The sequence below is a fragment of the Heterodontus francisci genome, chromosome 33 (genome assembly GCF_036365525.1).
Source record: "Heterodontus francisci isolate sHetFra1 chromosome 33, sHetFra1.hap1, whole genome shotgun sequence".
Lineage (NCBI taxonomy): Eukaryota > Metazoa > Chordata > Chondrichthyes > Heterodontiformes > Heterodontidae > Heterodontus > Heterodontus francisci.
This window is the reverse complement of record NC_090403.1, coordinates 27,198,121-27,210,978: the sequence shown is the minus strand read 5'-3', so window position 1 is coordinate 27,210,978 and position 12,858 is coordinate 27,198,121. Positions and strand designations below refer to the sequence as shown.

Here is a 12,858-nt window from a genome sequence, read left to right as displayed (position 1 = left end):
TTAAAAATTGCTTCACGTTCTGGAGGCAGCGGGACCCAGTGCTAACCTGAAAATGTGATCCTCAAATCGCGCATGTACTTACTTCCGCTCCCACTGGACTTTCAAAATCTAGCCTCTGACGTGAACAGCACATAAGCTGTGGTAACAGCCAGCTGCATGAGTAAATAAAGATAACTTCATTGTTCCCAAACTAACTGCAGCAGTGCGGCAATTTTTCCATTTCTCACAGCAACAGTTAACCTTAAATCGGAGATAGATTTTGTTATCCAAAAGCAATAAGGGATTTTGGGGCAAAGGTGAGTATATCGACTTTGGTTATAGATCAGCCATAATCTCATTGAATGGCAGAACAGGCTCGAGGGGCTAATGGTCTACTCCTGTTCTTATATTTCTAATCATCTTTGACCTATTCTAAGCAACAGTGCCAACTGATGCCAAGTTAGGCAGTTTAGGCCTATTCCCACGAGGAACTAGATTAAGATTACACAAACTCTCAGGACCCTTGCTGACAATAAGCAGAAGAGCCTTGGCAGAGCACAGACGTGGAAGACCAGTCACTAACCTACTGCATCCCCCAGTTTCTTCCCCCGCTACCCCCTTTGAAAAATAATCCATCAATACCTTAGAAGCAGGCACTCAATAATGGAACATGTGAAAATTCCCATGTTTGGTTTGGCTGTCACCAAAAATGACAGCACATGATTCAGCATGTGCTTCGCCGTGTAAGCGTCCATCATTATTTTCCTGGGGGGGGGGAGTGGGTGTGGCACTAATAACTAGAGGGAGTCAATGTCCATAGAATCACACCAAGTCACACTCGGTCCTAAAGATACAGTACAACAAACAAGTCACGTTCAACTCATACACCATAACACCAAACACCTGGAGAACATAGCACTTGAAAGGATTATGTGCATCTTGCCTTTGACTCATGATACTCAGCCCCAGTTAGCACTGGGGGCTTCCTGCCATTTAATAGCAAAGACATTTCAGCTATCATTTCAGTTTTATCGCCCCCAATACAGGTCAGTAGCAACAAGTCTGAAATGACTGTTCTCTCAAGTTCTCAGGTGCAAGGGGCTCAGATCATTTATTTTGGCCATTCTTACCTAGAAGTGTCCTTGAATTTATTTTTCCTAAATAATGTGCAACAGTATGCCTTAGTACCTCCTTACAGCTGTACAAATGACTTTAAGTAGTGCATAAATGGCAATCAGCAGTTGTGAATAACCAGTTTTGTTTCGCACTGTATTTAAAGCCTCTGGCAGAAAAAGTTAATATGTTTCTCTAAGATCTGATGCACTTAGGCAGTATCTTTCATGGATTAGTGCTGATAAAATACAGGGATGGGGGGGCAGTGGTGGAAGAAATTGTATACTAAATGTTCAAATTTCAATTTTGCATCTTAGGCTTTGTTGCCCTCTTACTGTCACCATGTAATATGTAACCACCATTACAGTTTACTCCTAAAATTCAAGGTCAATTTCTCAGCTAAGAAAATATTATCCAATGATTTAACTAAGCAACATAAATAGCACAAAGTAGGAACTTGGGGGTTAAAAAGTAAACCAAGAGCACTGACATTTTCAGGCTATAAAACCAGCTAGCAGCACAGATGTGATTTGCCTCACCCTTTTTATACAGGTCCTCGCAGAAGTGGAAATGTTTTATTTAGAGATACAGCACTGAAACAGGCCCTTCGGCCCACCGAGTCTGTGCCGAACATCAAACCCCCATTTACACTAATCCTACATTAATCCCATATTCCCTACCACATACCCACCATTCTCCTACCAGCTACCTACATTAGGGACAATTTACTATGGCCAATTTACCTATCAATCTGCAAGTCTTTGGCTGTGGGAGGAAACCGGAGCACCCGGCGGAAACCCACGCGTCACAGGGAGAACTTGCAAACTTCGCACAGGCAGTACCCAGAACTGAACCCGGGTCGCTGGAGCTGTGAGGCTGCGGTGCTAACCACTTCACCGCCCACATTGTTCTAGAGGTGCAACAAAGCAATACCCATCCTGACCTTTTAGGTTTAAAGCCCTGGAGTAGAGAGAAAAAGCAAGATGCCAGTCTGGAATGGAATAGAATTAAATTGTAAAAACTTTAAGGATTATTTAATGTGATTTAACCCTCATTTCCAAAGTGGCAAGACAAGTGGAGAACGCAAATGCTTTTAGCTAGTGTCGATGAAACTAGCACTCAGGTCTCTGTAGCAATGGAAAGAACAGATGCAGACCTACCTATCAACAGCATCAGGACAAGATCTTATGTGCAAGCTACTCACGTGGTTTCCTCAGACCAACCAAGCCTTTTTCTCCTCTGGTGTGTGGTAGAACACAAGATTCTCACTGGAGTGAGAAGCTTGTTTAAATAAACAAAAATATTTCAAATGAATTCATTTTTATTTGTAGCAAACATTCAAAAATAACAGTAAAACTGCACAGTACGGGCAATTTGATAAGCGCATTTAGCTGCAAAAATTCCCTTTCCAGTAATGCCAAAGCAATATTGCAGTGCTATCCTTTCAGTCATCCAATGAGCATTTGGTCAAATTGTAATGGTTGACATTTCCAGAGAGAGGATAACACAGTGAAATGGTTTTAAACAGTGGCCACTAGGTGTATATAATGCAATGCATTGTATAGTGGATACATGGATTTCAAAATGAAGAACTTGTTAAAACTCTGAATTCAAACATTATTTTATGGAAATGTATACCTAACTGCAAACTGCCATCTTGCATTGAATTTTCTACATTACTCAAAACAAACTGTCCAAATATTTGCTTAAGAAATCCTCTCGCACACAAATAAAAGCCTCATTAGGAGTGTTCAGAAAAAATCAATTAGAAACTAATGATCAAACATAAAGTCACTCCATTACAAGGTCAGCAGCATGACCTTACCCAGAAACAAGCAAGATTGCGCAATGCTAGACTTTTAGATCCTTATATTCATGATAACAGCAAATAATAAAAATCATTCTATTACAAGTGAAATGAGGTCAGATACCCTTCCGGTGAACAAAACAATAAGTTTGGGAAGTTTCCAGCTAACAGACAACCTGCCTGTTTTAGTCATCACCATTATTAACATCTCACTGAAGCTGCTTGTAGAACATTTGCTAATTCTGCAAGAAACCAATGCCATTAACAAGAATGGGCAAATCTTTTGTCTTCCTCATATCTTTAAACAGTGGTCTTAGACGGACTCTAGTACAATCAGTTTTTTAAAAATTGATAAACCAGAATTGAATTAGTTAGGAATCAATAAGAACTCAACAAATCCCAGCAAAATAGTTAGAAAAATGTCCTTAACATTAAAAATCAGAACTAATTTTACAATTGACAATAAACACCAAAGAGCATAGTAAGCATGTTAATACTCCCAAACCAATTAGTTTTTGAATTAGTACTTCGAACATGTTACACTGTCTCAACCATCTCAAAGATTGCATCATTTTAAAAGTGGTTCTGAAGTTAATCTGTTATGTCTTTTTTATATAAAACAGAGTTACACTATGTGGTTGGTTTGGAGCCCAAAGTGGAGCAGGGCTGCTCAGGTGCCAGGAAAGATCAGTGTCATTCTGCAGACCAGGCATTCTGCTGGCAGCAGCTGAACATACAAACTCAAGAGCCACATCCACAAATAAAGAAATATGTTTGGGGGTGGCGAGCTAGAAGAGAAGGACACATCAGGTCCATTCTACTTGGCAGGGAATGCATCATAACCCAGGCCAAACCACAGGAGAAGGAGGAGGAGACGGAAGTACATTTCCTCTCCCCTCCCAAACCAGTGGTTGCACCTGAACTGGGTTATCAAGGTTCACTGTCATTTTCAATTGTCCTTCAGTGTTCCTGTGTAATGAAACAAACAGTCAAGAGCATTGCCCTGAGACAATACTCAGCGCACACTGAATAAAAGGGTTTATAACAGAGCTGAAGGCCAGATTGGAATGATTTGCAGACAGTCTCAGTAAATATCTACTATGTTTGAATGAAACCAATCTCTAACTGGGTTACTAATTTATCAGATGTGTTGTCTGCTTCTATTACTTTACATTGAGATGGTTAACAAACCTGCAAGTTTCCATTTTGTAGAAGAACCAAGCAGCTGGGTTTCAATGTGGTACAATTTTACATTCAACATCCATGTAATGCACAAAAACAGAATCAATACAATTCACAGAAGAGGTCCCGAAAAAGGATTTTATAGTAAACTCCTTTGACAAAGGATTAAAATCTTTAAAAAAGTATCCAAAAAGACTCAACCATCCAGATTTCCTACCCCAGAGTTGTTCTTTACTATCTGCGGAACTTGCTTGACTAGAAGAATTGCTATGTAAAATAAAGTTACCCAAATTTTCCTTTGGTACAATTCCCAAGTTTTCAAACTGTAGCATTTTGTTTTGGTGCATTACACAACTCAAGTAGATTAGAGGCACAAGCACTTCATAGCGTTGTGAAGGCCTTTTTCCACTTTGGAAAGAACATGTCCCATCTCAGCTGAGGCCGCAGCGTACAAGCTTTAGCTGCTGCATTGCAGATGTAGCCATTTGGGCAACAATGCAGCTGATCTTCACAGCAAGTAGCCTGCAACAGAATTAAAATGTTACATTACATTAATTAATAGCTATGACATTAGATCACAGGATAAGGATTAGGGATATAGTCATAGCGATTTGAAATCTTTGTAAGACACAATGAATTCATAGTTTGAGTTAACCTTAGAATCCTTCTGATGCTCTGTGCTCGAGCTGCTAACTCTGCAGTTGAGAATCAGACCGTGATGGAAAGCTACTTGCCTGCATGGCCAGTATCAAAATCAATGAACGAAATGAACATTTTACATCTGTTTGAGTTTCTGCTTCTTGTGCAGGAAGAGCAACTTTATGAAGAATACAAGATAAACATGTATTGGAATTTAAATGTGTAAAGTGCCTGCTGGGCAATCGCGAGCCTCCAGTTTGATAACAATTAAATTCTTTAAACTGAGAGACATTTTTACACTTTCAACTGTTAAGTTTAATTTTACAAGTAATTAAAGATGACGCATTCCACAGGTTCACTTTTATACATTAGGGGCAGAGGGTAGTGGAATGTTTTCAGCCCACTGACTTTCTCAGTTCCATACCTCAAGTCGCAGATTTAAGTTTAGCAGACACAAATTTTTCTTTGTAATTATTTGTTCATAGGGTCCGGGTGATGCTGCCAAGGCTGCATTTTATTACTTATCTCTAGCTGCCCTGAGGTGAAGGGACTTCTGTATGTGATACTTATTTATAACTTGCGCTGTGAATTAATTTCTACATGATTACCAAAAGGTTGTTCTGGGTTGAATGATATTGGGCATGCTTGAAGTGATGTTTGACTTCAAAAAGATATCTTCACTTATGCTCCCAAATTTTAACTTAACTCTGATAATAACTGGGGTCTGTTAACCTGGACGACTGGACTCTACGACTTGAGGTCATGGCCTCTGCTTCACGGAGTGAATACTTTTACTCTTATGAAGTCCAGTCACCTTTAATGAGAAATCTTTAGCAGAGAGTAACTGCTCTGTGACAAAGGTCCAACAACTCATCTCTTACTACCAGATATTTTAAATAGATTTTACTCCCTGGAAGAATATTTTCAGCAGAAATGAACAGCTTGTGAAGCAGAACTGAAGAAACAATATGTGTTACATACCCCTCTATTCAGTGAAAAATCATATTTCATTTTACAAATCTGACATACAAACCAACTAAGGAACTCTACAACCATTGCTTCTCAAGCCAACTTAGCCAGTCTGGTTTACTCATCATACTGTATTATGGAGAATTGAATCAGTTTAAACTCAGGGTATGATAGTGTCATATTACACAGAAAAGCAACAGGGCTGAGGATGGAGAAAATCAAATCAACAACAAAGAATCTCAGTGTGCAGTTTAAAGATTCCCAGTCTGGCATTCAACACTGGCCCCCAACACTGACAAACACTAATGAGTTGGTGTCAAAGTAAGCTACATAACATAGCTCTGACTCATATGGCAAGAGCTCAGTTCGTGAAGATGATTTAAAAATCATTTGTAAGATGTAACGTCCTTTATCACAGGAGATATTTGGACTTTGTTGAAAGTTAATCAATCATTCTCCAACTTCATATAACCTAATTGGGGTTTTCCGCTTCCCCATATTCTTTCCTCATTCCTTGAAGGCATCTCCTAATGTTAACGTGCAGTCCCATCTCATAGAAACAGGACATTTGACATAAGGGGGCATTGCAGATGAGCATTACCCTGTTCTCTTTCAATGTTCAACAGAGGTCACTAGACAGTAATTAAGAGTAGGAACCCAAATAGTGCTTTTTGCTGTGCATCTGAAGGGCACTGAACCCCAAATGAAGCATCTTTAGTGCTTATCCAGCCCAGACTAGCAAACTCAATGAACCTGGCACCTTCAGGTCCCTACTGCCCAGTGCTACATGAGGTGGCAAAATTGACCCACCGAGGCAGCAGAGTACAATTTCTGAAGCACTTACTTCCTTGTACGGACAGCAAGCCCAGATCCCTGAGGCAATCTTACAGCAGGTGGCTGGAGACTGGCAGTGGGATGTGTCTTCACATTTTACATCAGCGAGAGACGACTGTTTAACCTCCCAAGGTACAGAAAGGCTTTCCTTTTCACAGGTTCCAGCACCTATGTTACAGGTGTAGCCATGTGGACAGCAGTGTTCATGATCCTCACAGCACACCGCCTATTGGAAATACAAGAAATTCTTCAGCAGCATCTCAAAACCTTGAATGTCCCTCTCCCTCCAACTAAGCTTACGTTTGTAAAACCTCAACTCAAAACACAGCAGGTTAAATCTACAGTTTATAATATTAAAATGGGGAAGAAATATTAAAACTGCAACAGCCATAAAGTCTACATAGCATTAACATTTCCTGGAATGACCAGAAAGTGGACAAAAGTGTTACTGGATTTTGCATACCGCACATGAATTCACCGCAGTGGTTCACTGGGATTGAAACTTACATTCATAGTCATTTTTAGTTGTTTTTCTGGGCATTATATTAAGTTATAGAAAAAGGAAATCTGAACTGTGGCCCACAAGCCATAGCAAAACAGCTAGCAAAGCCCAGGCAATTCTGTTCCACTTGTAGTTCAACTGCTTACTCGGCAATTTTACCAATACAGTACAACTCAGTGCATTGAAAGCAATCATCCAAAGTAACTGTCAACTGACAGCCAGCAGTTACACAAGAGGGTTTTTGTAACTTTAACTGTCACTTGTCATGAAAGGTAACTGTACAAGTAGCCAAGACAATGACTGGCTTTCCGGTGACATAAAATGACCTATTTGTAAGGTCATCGACTTTCAACAACCGTTTGGGAAAGGAAAATGGGTCTGCCAAAACAAAATATAACTTCAAAATTGAGTTTTTAAAAAGTCAATAGCAAACACAATGCTGGTGAACAGAAAGTGAGAAGGACTGATTAACTGCAGACTAAGGGTGGGCCATTAGTCAGTAGAGGTTCGTGATCGATTTCTTTTGGCCGTGCCATTTGAATGTAGGTCAACCTGGGCTACATTCATAGTCCCGAGCAGTGGCGAGTGAGTGAAAACAGACAAAGGTTTGGGAGAAGACCATTGTGACTTGTACCCTTTGCCACACTATGGTGTTGGGTATCAGTAGGGGGAGGAAGGAGGAGGAGAAAAGGTAAAAAAAAAGATTATCGTCTACAAAGTTGATTTTATCAATTTTAATAGAAATATTCAGCTTTATGTGCTTAAACCCAAAGGGATGACCAGAGGGCTATTAGAATTTATACCTCAGTACAAAGGGCTGCCCTAAGTGAAAGGTTCTAAACTGACTTCTCCACCCCTTATTCTGTAAATCAGCTCAATTTACAAGAAAAATATTACATATGTGGATTAGAAATATTACAGAATTTCTGTGGCTTCCATTGTATCGAGTGAGTCCATTTTGTATTTAAATTCCAGTTTTCCAAATGCAGACAAATAAATCCTTACTACGACAGTAACTGGTAAAACTGCTGTCAATTGGATGTTTATTTAAATTTGGTCACAGGATATGGGCAACAATGGCGAGGCTGCTTTCATACCAATTGTCTTGATTACAATGGAGTGGCTTGCTGGGCCACATCAGAGGGTATTTGTCAACCACATGTTCTGGGTTTGGAGTCAATTGACAGGCCGATTCCTTCCCCTGAAGTATATTAATGAACTAATCTGGAAATTATAATTGTTATTGTGACCAACCCAGTAACAATTTACCAGATTTATTAAATTCAATTCCACATCTGCCACGGAAGGATTTGAACTCCAGACCCTTGGTTGCTAGCTCAGTAGCATAACCACTAAAGCACATGCATAAATGTCGAGTGAAAATAGCAACCTGGCTTGGTTATAATGCTTTCTACCTACAAATAGCCTAACAAAAATGGGAGCGTGCCAGGCAAGTGCACTACTAATGCATATCCACCACCTGTGGAATCACACCCCAAAGCCAATCAGTGCCGTCAAGACAGAAAATTGCAGTGGTGGGGGCAGGGAAAGAGCGCAAGCAGAGGAACATGGGCCGGGGGTGGAGGGGCAGGAGGAAGAAGAGAAACAGAGCTGAGGAAAGGGAACATGTTTCACTTAATGTCCAAAATAAAACTAGAATTTGAATAATCTACCCAACCAGCAACAAATGAATTTCAGGCCCATAATCAAGAGTCTTCTGAAATCAGAGGAAGCCATCTTTCCACTCCCTTAGCACAGACTAAAGATGTGCTGAAATGCATGTATAGCAGAACTGATTGCATGCACAAAGCAGGCGAAATGAAACCATACTTTATTGGGCGTATGAAATGTTTACACATGCTAAGGAGCATTAGCAAGAGTAGCTAGTAATGGATCAATGGACAGTACTGATGAAAGACAGAAAGCAAAATACCATGTCAGTCCAAATCATTTGATAGCAACCAGTTTTATTTTTTTATTTTTATTTAGAGAGATACAACACTGAAACAGGTCCTTCAGCCCACCGAGTCTGTGCCGACCAACAACCACCCATTTATACTAATCCTACATTAATCCCATATTCCCTACCACATCCCCACCATTCTCCTACCACCTACCTACACTAGGGGAAATTTACAATGGCCAATTTACCTAACAACCTGCAAGTCTTTGGCTGTGGAAGGAAACCGGAGCACCCGGCGGAAACCCACGCAGTCACAGGGAGAACTTGCAAACTCCGCACAGGCAGTACCCAGAACTGAACCTGGGTAGCTGGAGCTGTGAGGCTGCAGTGCTAACCACTGCGGCACTGTTTAATCCCAGTGATCATGGTTACTTAGCTTGTAAAAAAATTTATCGACATTCATTCCTGTCCCTCACAAGGGGAGGGCAACTCCTACACTGCAGTATAATTTTAGACCCTCCCATATCTTGCTCAAGCGGCCACTAGTCACACGTGGACCTTATCTTGATTGCTGGCAGAATATTCAACGATGGCACACAATCCTGCCTTCACCCAGCATCCATACATGGGCACTTCCAGTAGGAATCGGTATAGACCCATCAGGATGGGACCAATTATTGGCTAAATTGTCCCCTCTAGTACTATTTACACCCAAGCTGCAATCAACCAACCCACCCCAGATCAAAACCTTATTTCCACGGCTCAGAAATGGAGACTCCACTTCAGCCAAACAGCCTGATTGTTACAGGAGAAACTCTCCACCTTAGCCCATCACCACTGGCGAGAAGATATCAGGATTTTCCACCCTTTAGATTTAATAAAGAAAAATTATGGGCTGTGGATACACTATTTCCCCCAAAATGTGTTCAGTATGCACCAAAGCAGAAGCAAAACTTAGGAAAAGTCCCTTCAATTAACACTAATTTATGTCAGAAAGACATTCCTACCGGCACTTGATCAGGTTTTATTTATTCATATGTAGAGATCATAATGAATCATGGCTGCAACGACATGGTCAGAAGTCCCTTGCATTTATCCCACCTTCCTACTTTGCATGTTAAGCACTTCTTCTTAAAAAGAGTCATCAATTACAGAGGTTCAGGACTGCAACAGGTCACAAACCCTACCAGTAGTATACTCTCCTCAAAATGTCTATTAGAATTATAAATGATTATTGTTCTCACTACTAGACAACAGTTTTGTTTCAGTACAAATTTAAGTGATTAAAATAAAAGATTTTAATACAGTACAATTTAGTACAGTGACTACTGGCCTTCAGTTTTTAGCAAACGTTTCTAGCTTTTCATGATTTATTCTCACTTTTCAGCATTCCATCATCCTACAGAAACAGTGTTACCATTTGCAGGCGGAACTGCAAATTCCATTTTGGCTTCCCAAAGACCTGCGGCAGCTTCTGGCCCTGTATACTGATGAAACTTAGCAATTCCAGAGCAATGCTTTTACACATGCGCACTAAATACTGGGCTATATCCACAACTTTGTTCAACTCTGCAAGGCCATTATTTTGTCTAATTCCCAATTAACCTGTCCTGGTTCTTACCCACTTTTGCAAGGCCTGAAACAGACCGATGCAGGAAATTTTTCAAAACTTATAACAAACCTGAGGGCAAAGCTTGACATGTTAGTTATCCTACTAAGTAGCAAAAGTTACTTAATAAGGTTTAAAGACAAAGCAACCCTCAGATTTTGTGGTTTATGTGCAAATTCACTGTCCTTTGCAGTTGTTCTGTGCCCCCGCAAAAAGAAAACTTGGTGATATTTGATTAAAACAACTTATTGTTGGTCTAAACAAAAGCAAATGCATAGCTTACCTCAGTTAGATGGCAGCAGCCCCAGTCCCCCGAGAGCCGTTGACAGCAGGTACTGCCTGTAGGGCAGCTCACAGTGTCATTACACTTGGTATCTAATGCCCTGCTCTTCTCCAGAGATTTCATGCTTGCTGCTTTATTGGTGGTCCAGGAGAAAGATATGGTATTTTTCAGGCATGCTCCATGCTCAACATCACAAGTGTAGCCATTGGGACAGCAGTGTACTTTGTCTTCACAGCAAACTGCCTGATAGGAGGAAAAATACTGAGATTTTGGTACTGTTTATCTGGGCAACTTCTCCTGCACTCTCCCATTAAAATTGCAGTGTGAAAATACAGTTCTAAAGTAAAAACAAAGTGCTGTAAATACTCAGCAGGTCTGGCAGCATCTGTGGAGAGAGAAGCAGAGTCAACATTTCAGGTCAGTGACCTTTCATCAGAACAGAAAATATAGTTCTATTCTGTTGTATCAACTAGGAAAGGGTTCCACGCAACATGCCCCACTCCCATTAGTGGAACTTTAGGGACCAACCTCAATGTGGTGTTCGGGAAGAAATTTTACATCGTAATGAGATAAAATTACAATGTTTAGGGGACTGGACGACGCACTGAATTTGGCGATGGCATTTATAGGAACATCGGAACAAGAGTAGGCCTTTCAACCCCTCAAGTCAGTTACACTATTCAATAAGATCATGGCAGATCTGTTAGCTAATATCCCAATATGGCAGGCGGTGGCGTACAAAGAACAGTACAGCACAGGAACAGGCCATTCGGCCCTCCAAGCCTGCGCCGATCTTGATGCCTGCCGAAACTAACACCTTCTGCACTTCCGGGGCCTATATCCCTCTATTCCCTTCCTATTCATATATTTGTCAAGATGTCTCTTAAACGTCGCTATCATATCTGCATCCACCACCTCCCACGACAGCAAGTTCCAGGCACTCACCATCCTCTGTGTAAAAAACTTGCCTCGCACATCCCCTCTAAACTTTGCCCCTCGCACCTTAAACCTATGTCCCCTAGTAACTGACTCTTCCACCCTGGGAAAAAGCTTCTGACTACCCACTCTGTCCTTGCCGCTCATAACTTTGTAAACCTCTATCATGTCGCCCCTCCACCTCCGTCGTTCCAGTGAAAACAATCCTAGTTTTTCCAACCTCTCCTCATAGCTAATGCCCTCCAGACCAGGCAACATCCTGGTAAACCTCCTCTGTACCCTCTCCAAAGCCTCCACGTCCTTCTGGTAGTGTGGCGACCAGAATTGCACGCAATATTCTAAGTGTGGCCTAACTAAGGTTCTGTACAGCTGCAACATGACTTGCCAATTTTTATACTCTATGCCCCGATCGATGAAGGCAAGCATGCCTTATGCCTTCTTGACTACCTTATCCACCTGCGTTGCCACTTTCAGTGACCTGTGCGCCCAGATCTCTCTGCCTGTCAATACTCCCAAGGGTTCTGCCATTTACTGTATACCTCCCACCTGCATTAGACCTTCCAAAATGCATTACCTCACATTTGTCCGGATTAAACTCCATCTGCCATTTCTCCGCCCAAGTCTCCATATCTATATCCTGCTGTATCCTCTGACAATCCTCATCATTATCCGCAACTCCACCAACCTTTGTATTGTCTGCAAACTTACTAATCAGACCAGCTACATTTTCCTCCAAATCATTTATATATACTACAAACAGCAAAGGTCCCAGCACTGATCCCTGCAGAACACCACTAGTCACATCCCTCCATTCAGAAAAACACCCATCCACTGTTACCCTCTGTCTTCTGTGACCGAACCAGTTCTGTATCCATCTTGCCAGCTCACCTCTGATCCCGTGTGACTTCACCTTTTGCACCAGTCTGCCATGAGGGACCTTGTCAAAGGCTTTACTAAAGTCCATATAGACAACATCCACCGCCCTTCCCTCATCAATCATCTTCATCACTTCCTCAAAAAACTCAATCAAATTAGTAAGACACGACCTCCCCGTCACAAAACCATGCTGTCTCTCGCTAATAAGTTTGTTTGTTTCCAAATG

General features: G+C 41.2%; 1 protein-coding gene across 5 annotated transcripts in view; it reads right to left on the bottom strand.

Moving 5' to 3' along the window:
* Window positions 1-2,395: 2,395 nt before the first annotated feature.
* The window catches only part of LOC137348070 (progranulin-like), a 75,199-nt gene continuing 64,736 nt past the window's right edge, over window positions 2,396-12,858 (bottom strand). For all 5 annotated transcript variants that reach the window (XM_068013221.1, XM_068013224.1, XM_068013225.1 and 2 more), the window contains 3 exons: window positions 10,821-11,063; window positions 6,534-6,749; window positions 2,396-4,603 (listed from right to left, as the gene is read on the bottom strand). In XM_068013221.1, the coding sequence (XP_067869322.1) occupies window positions 4,463-4,603; window positions 6,534-6,749; window positions 10,821-11,063 (600 nt within the window). In that variant the 3' untranslated portion in view covers window positions 2,396-4,462. The remainder of the gene's footprint in view (window positions 4,604-6,533; window positions 6,750-10,820; window positions 11,064-12,858) is intronic.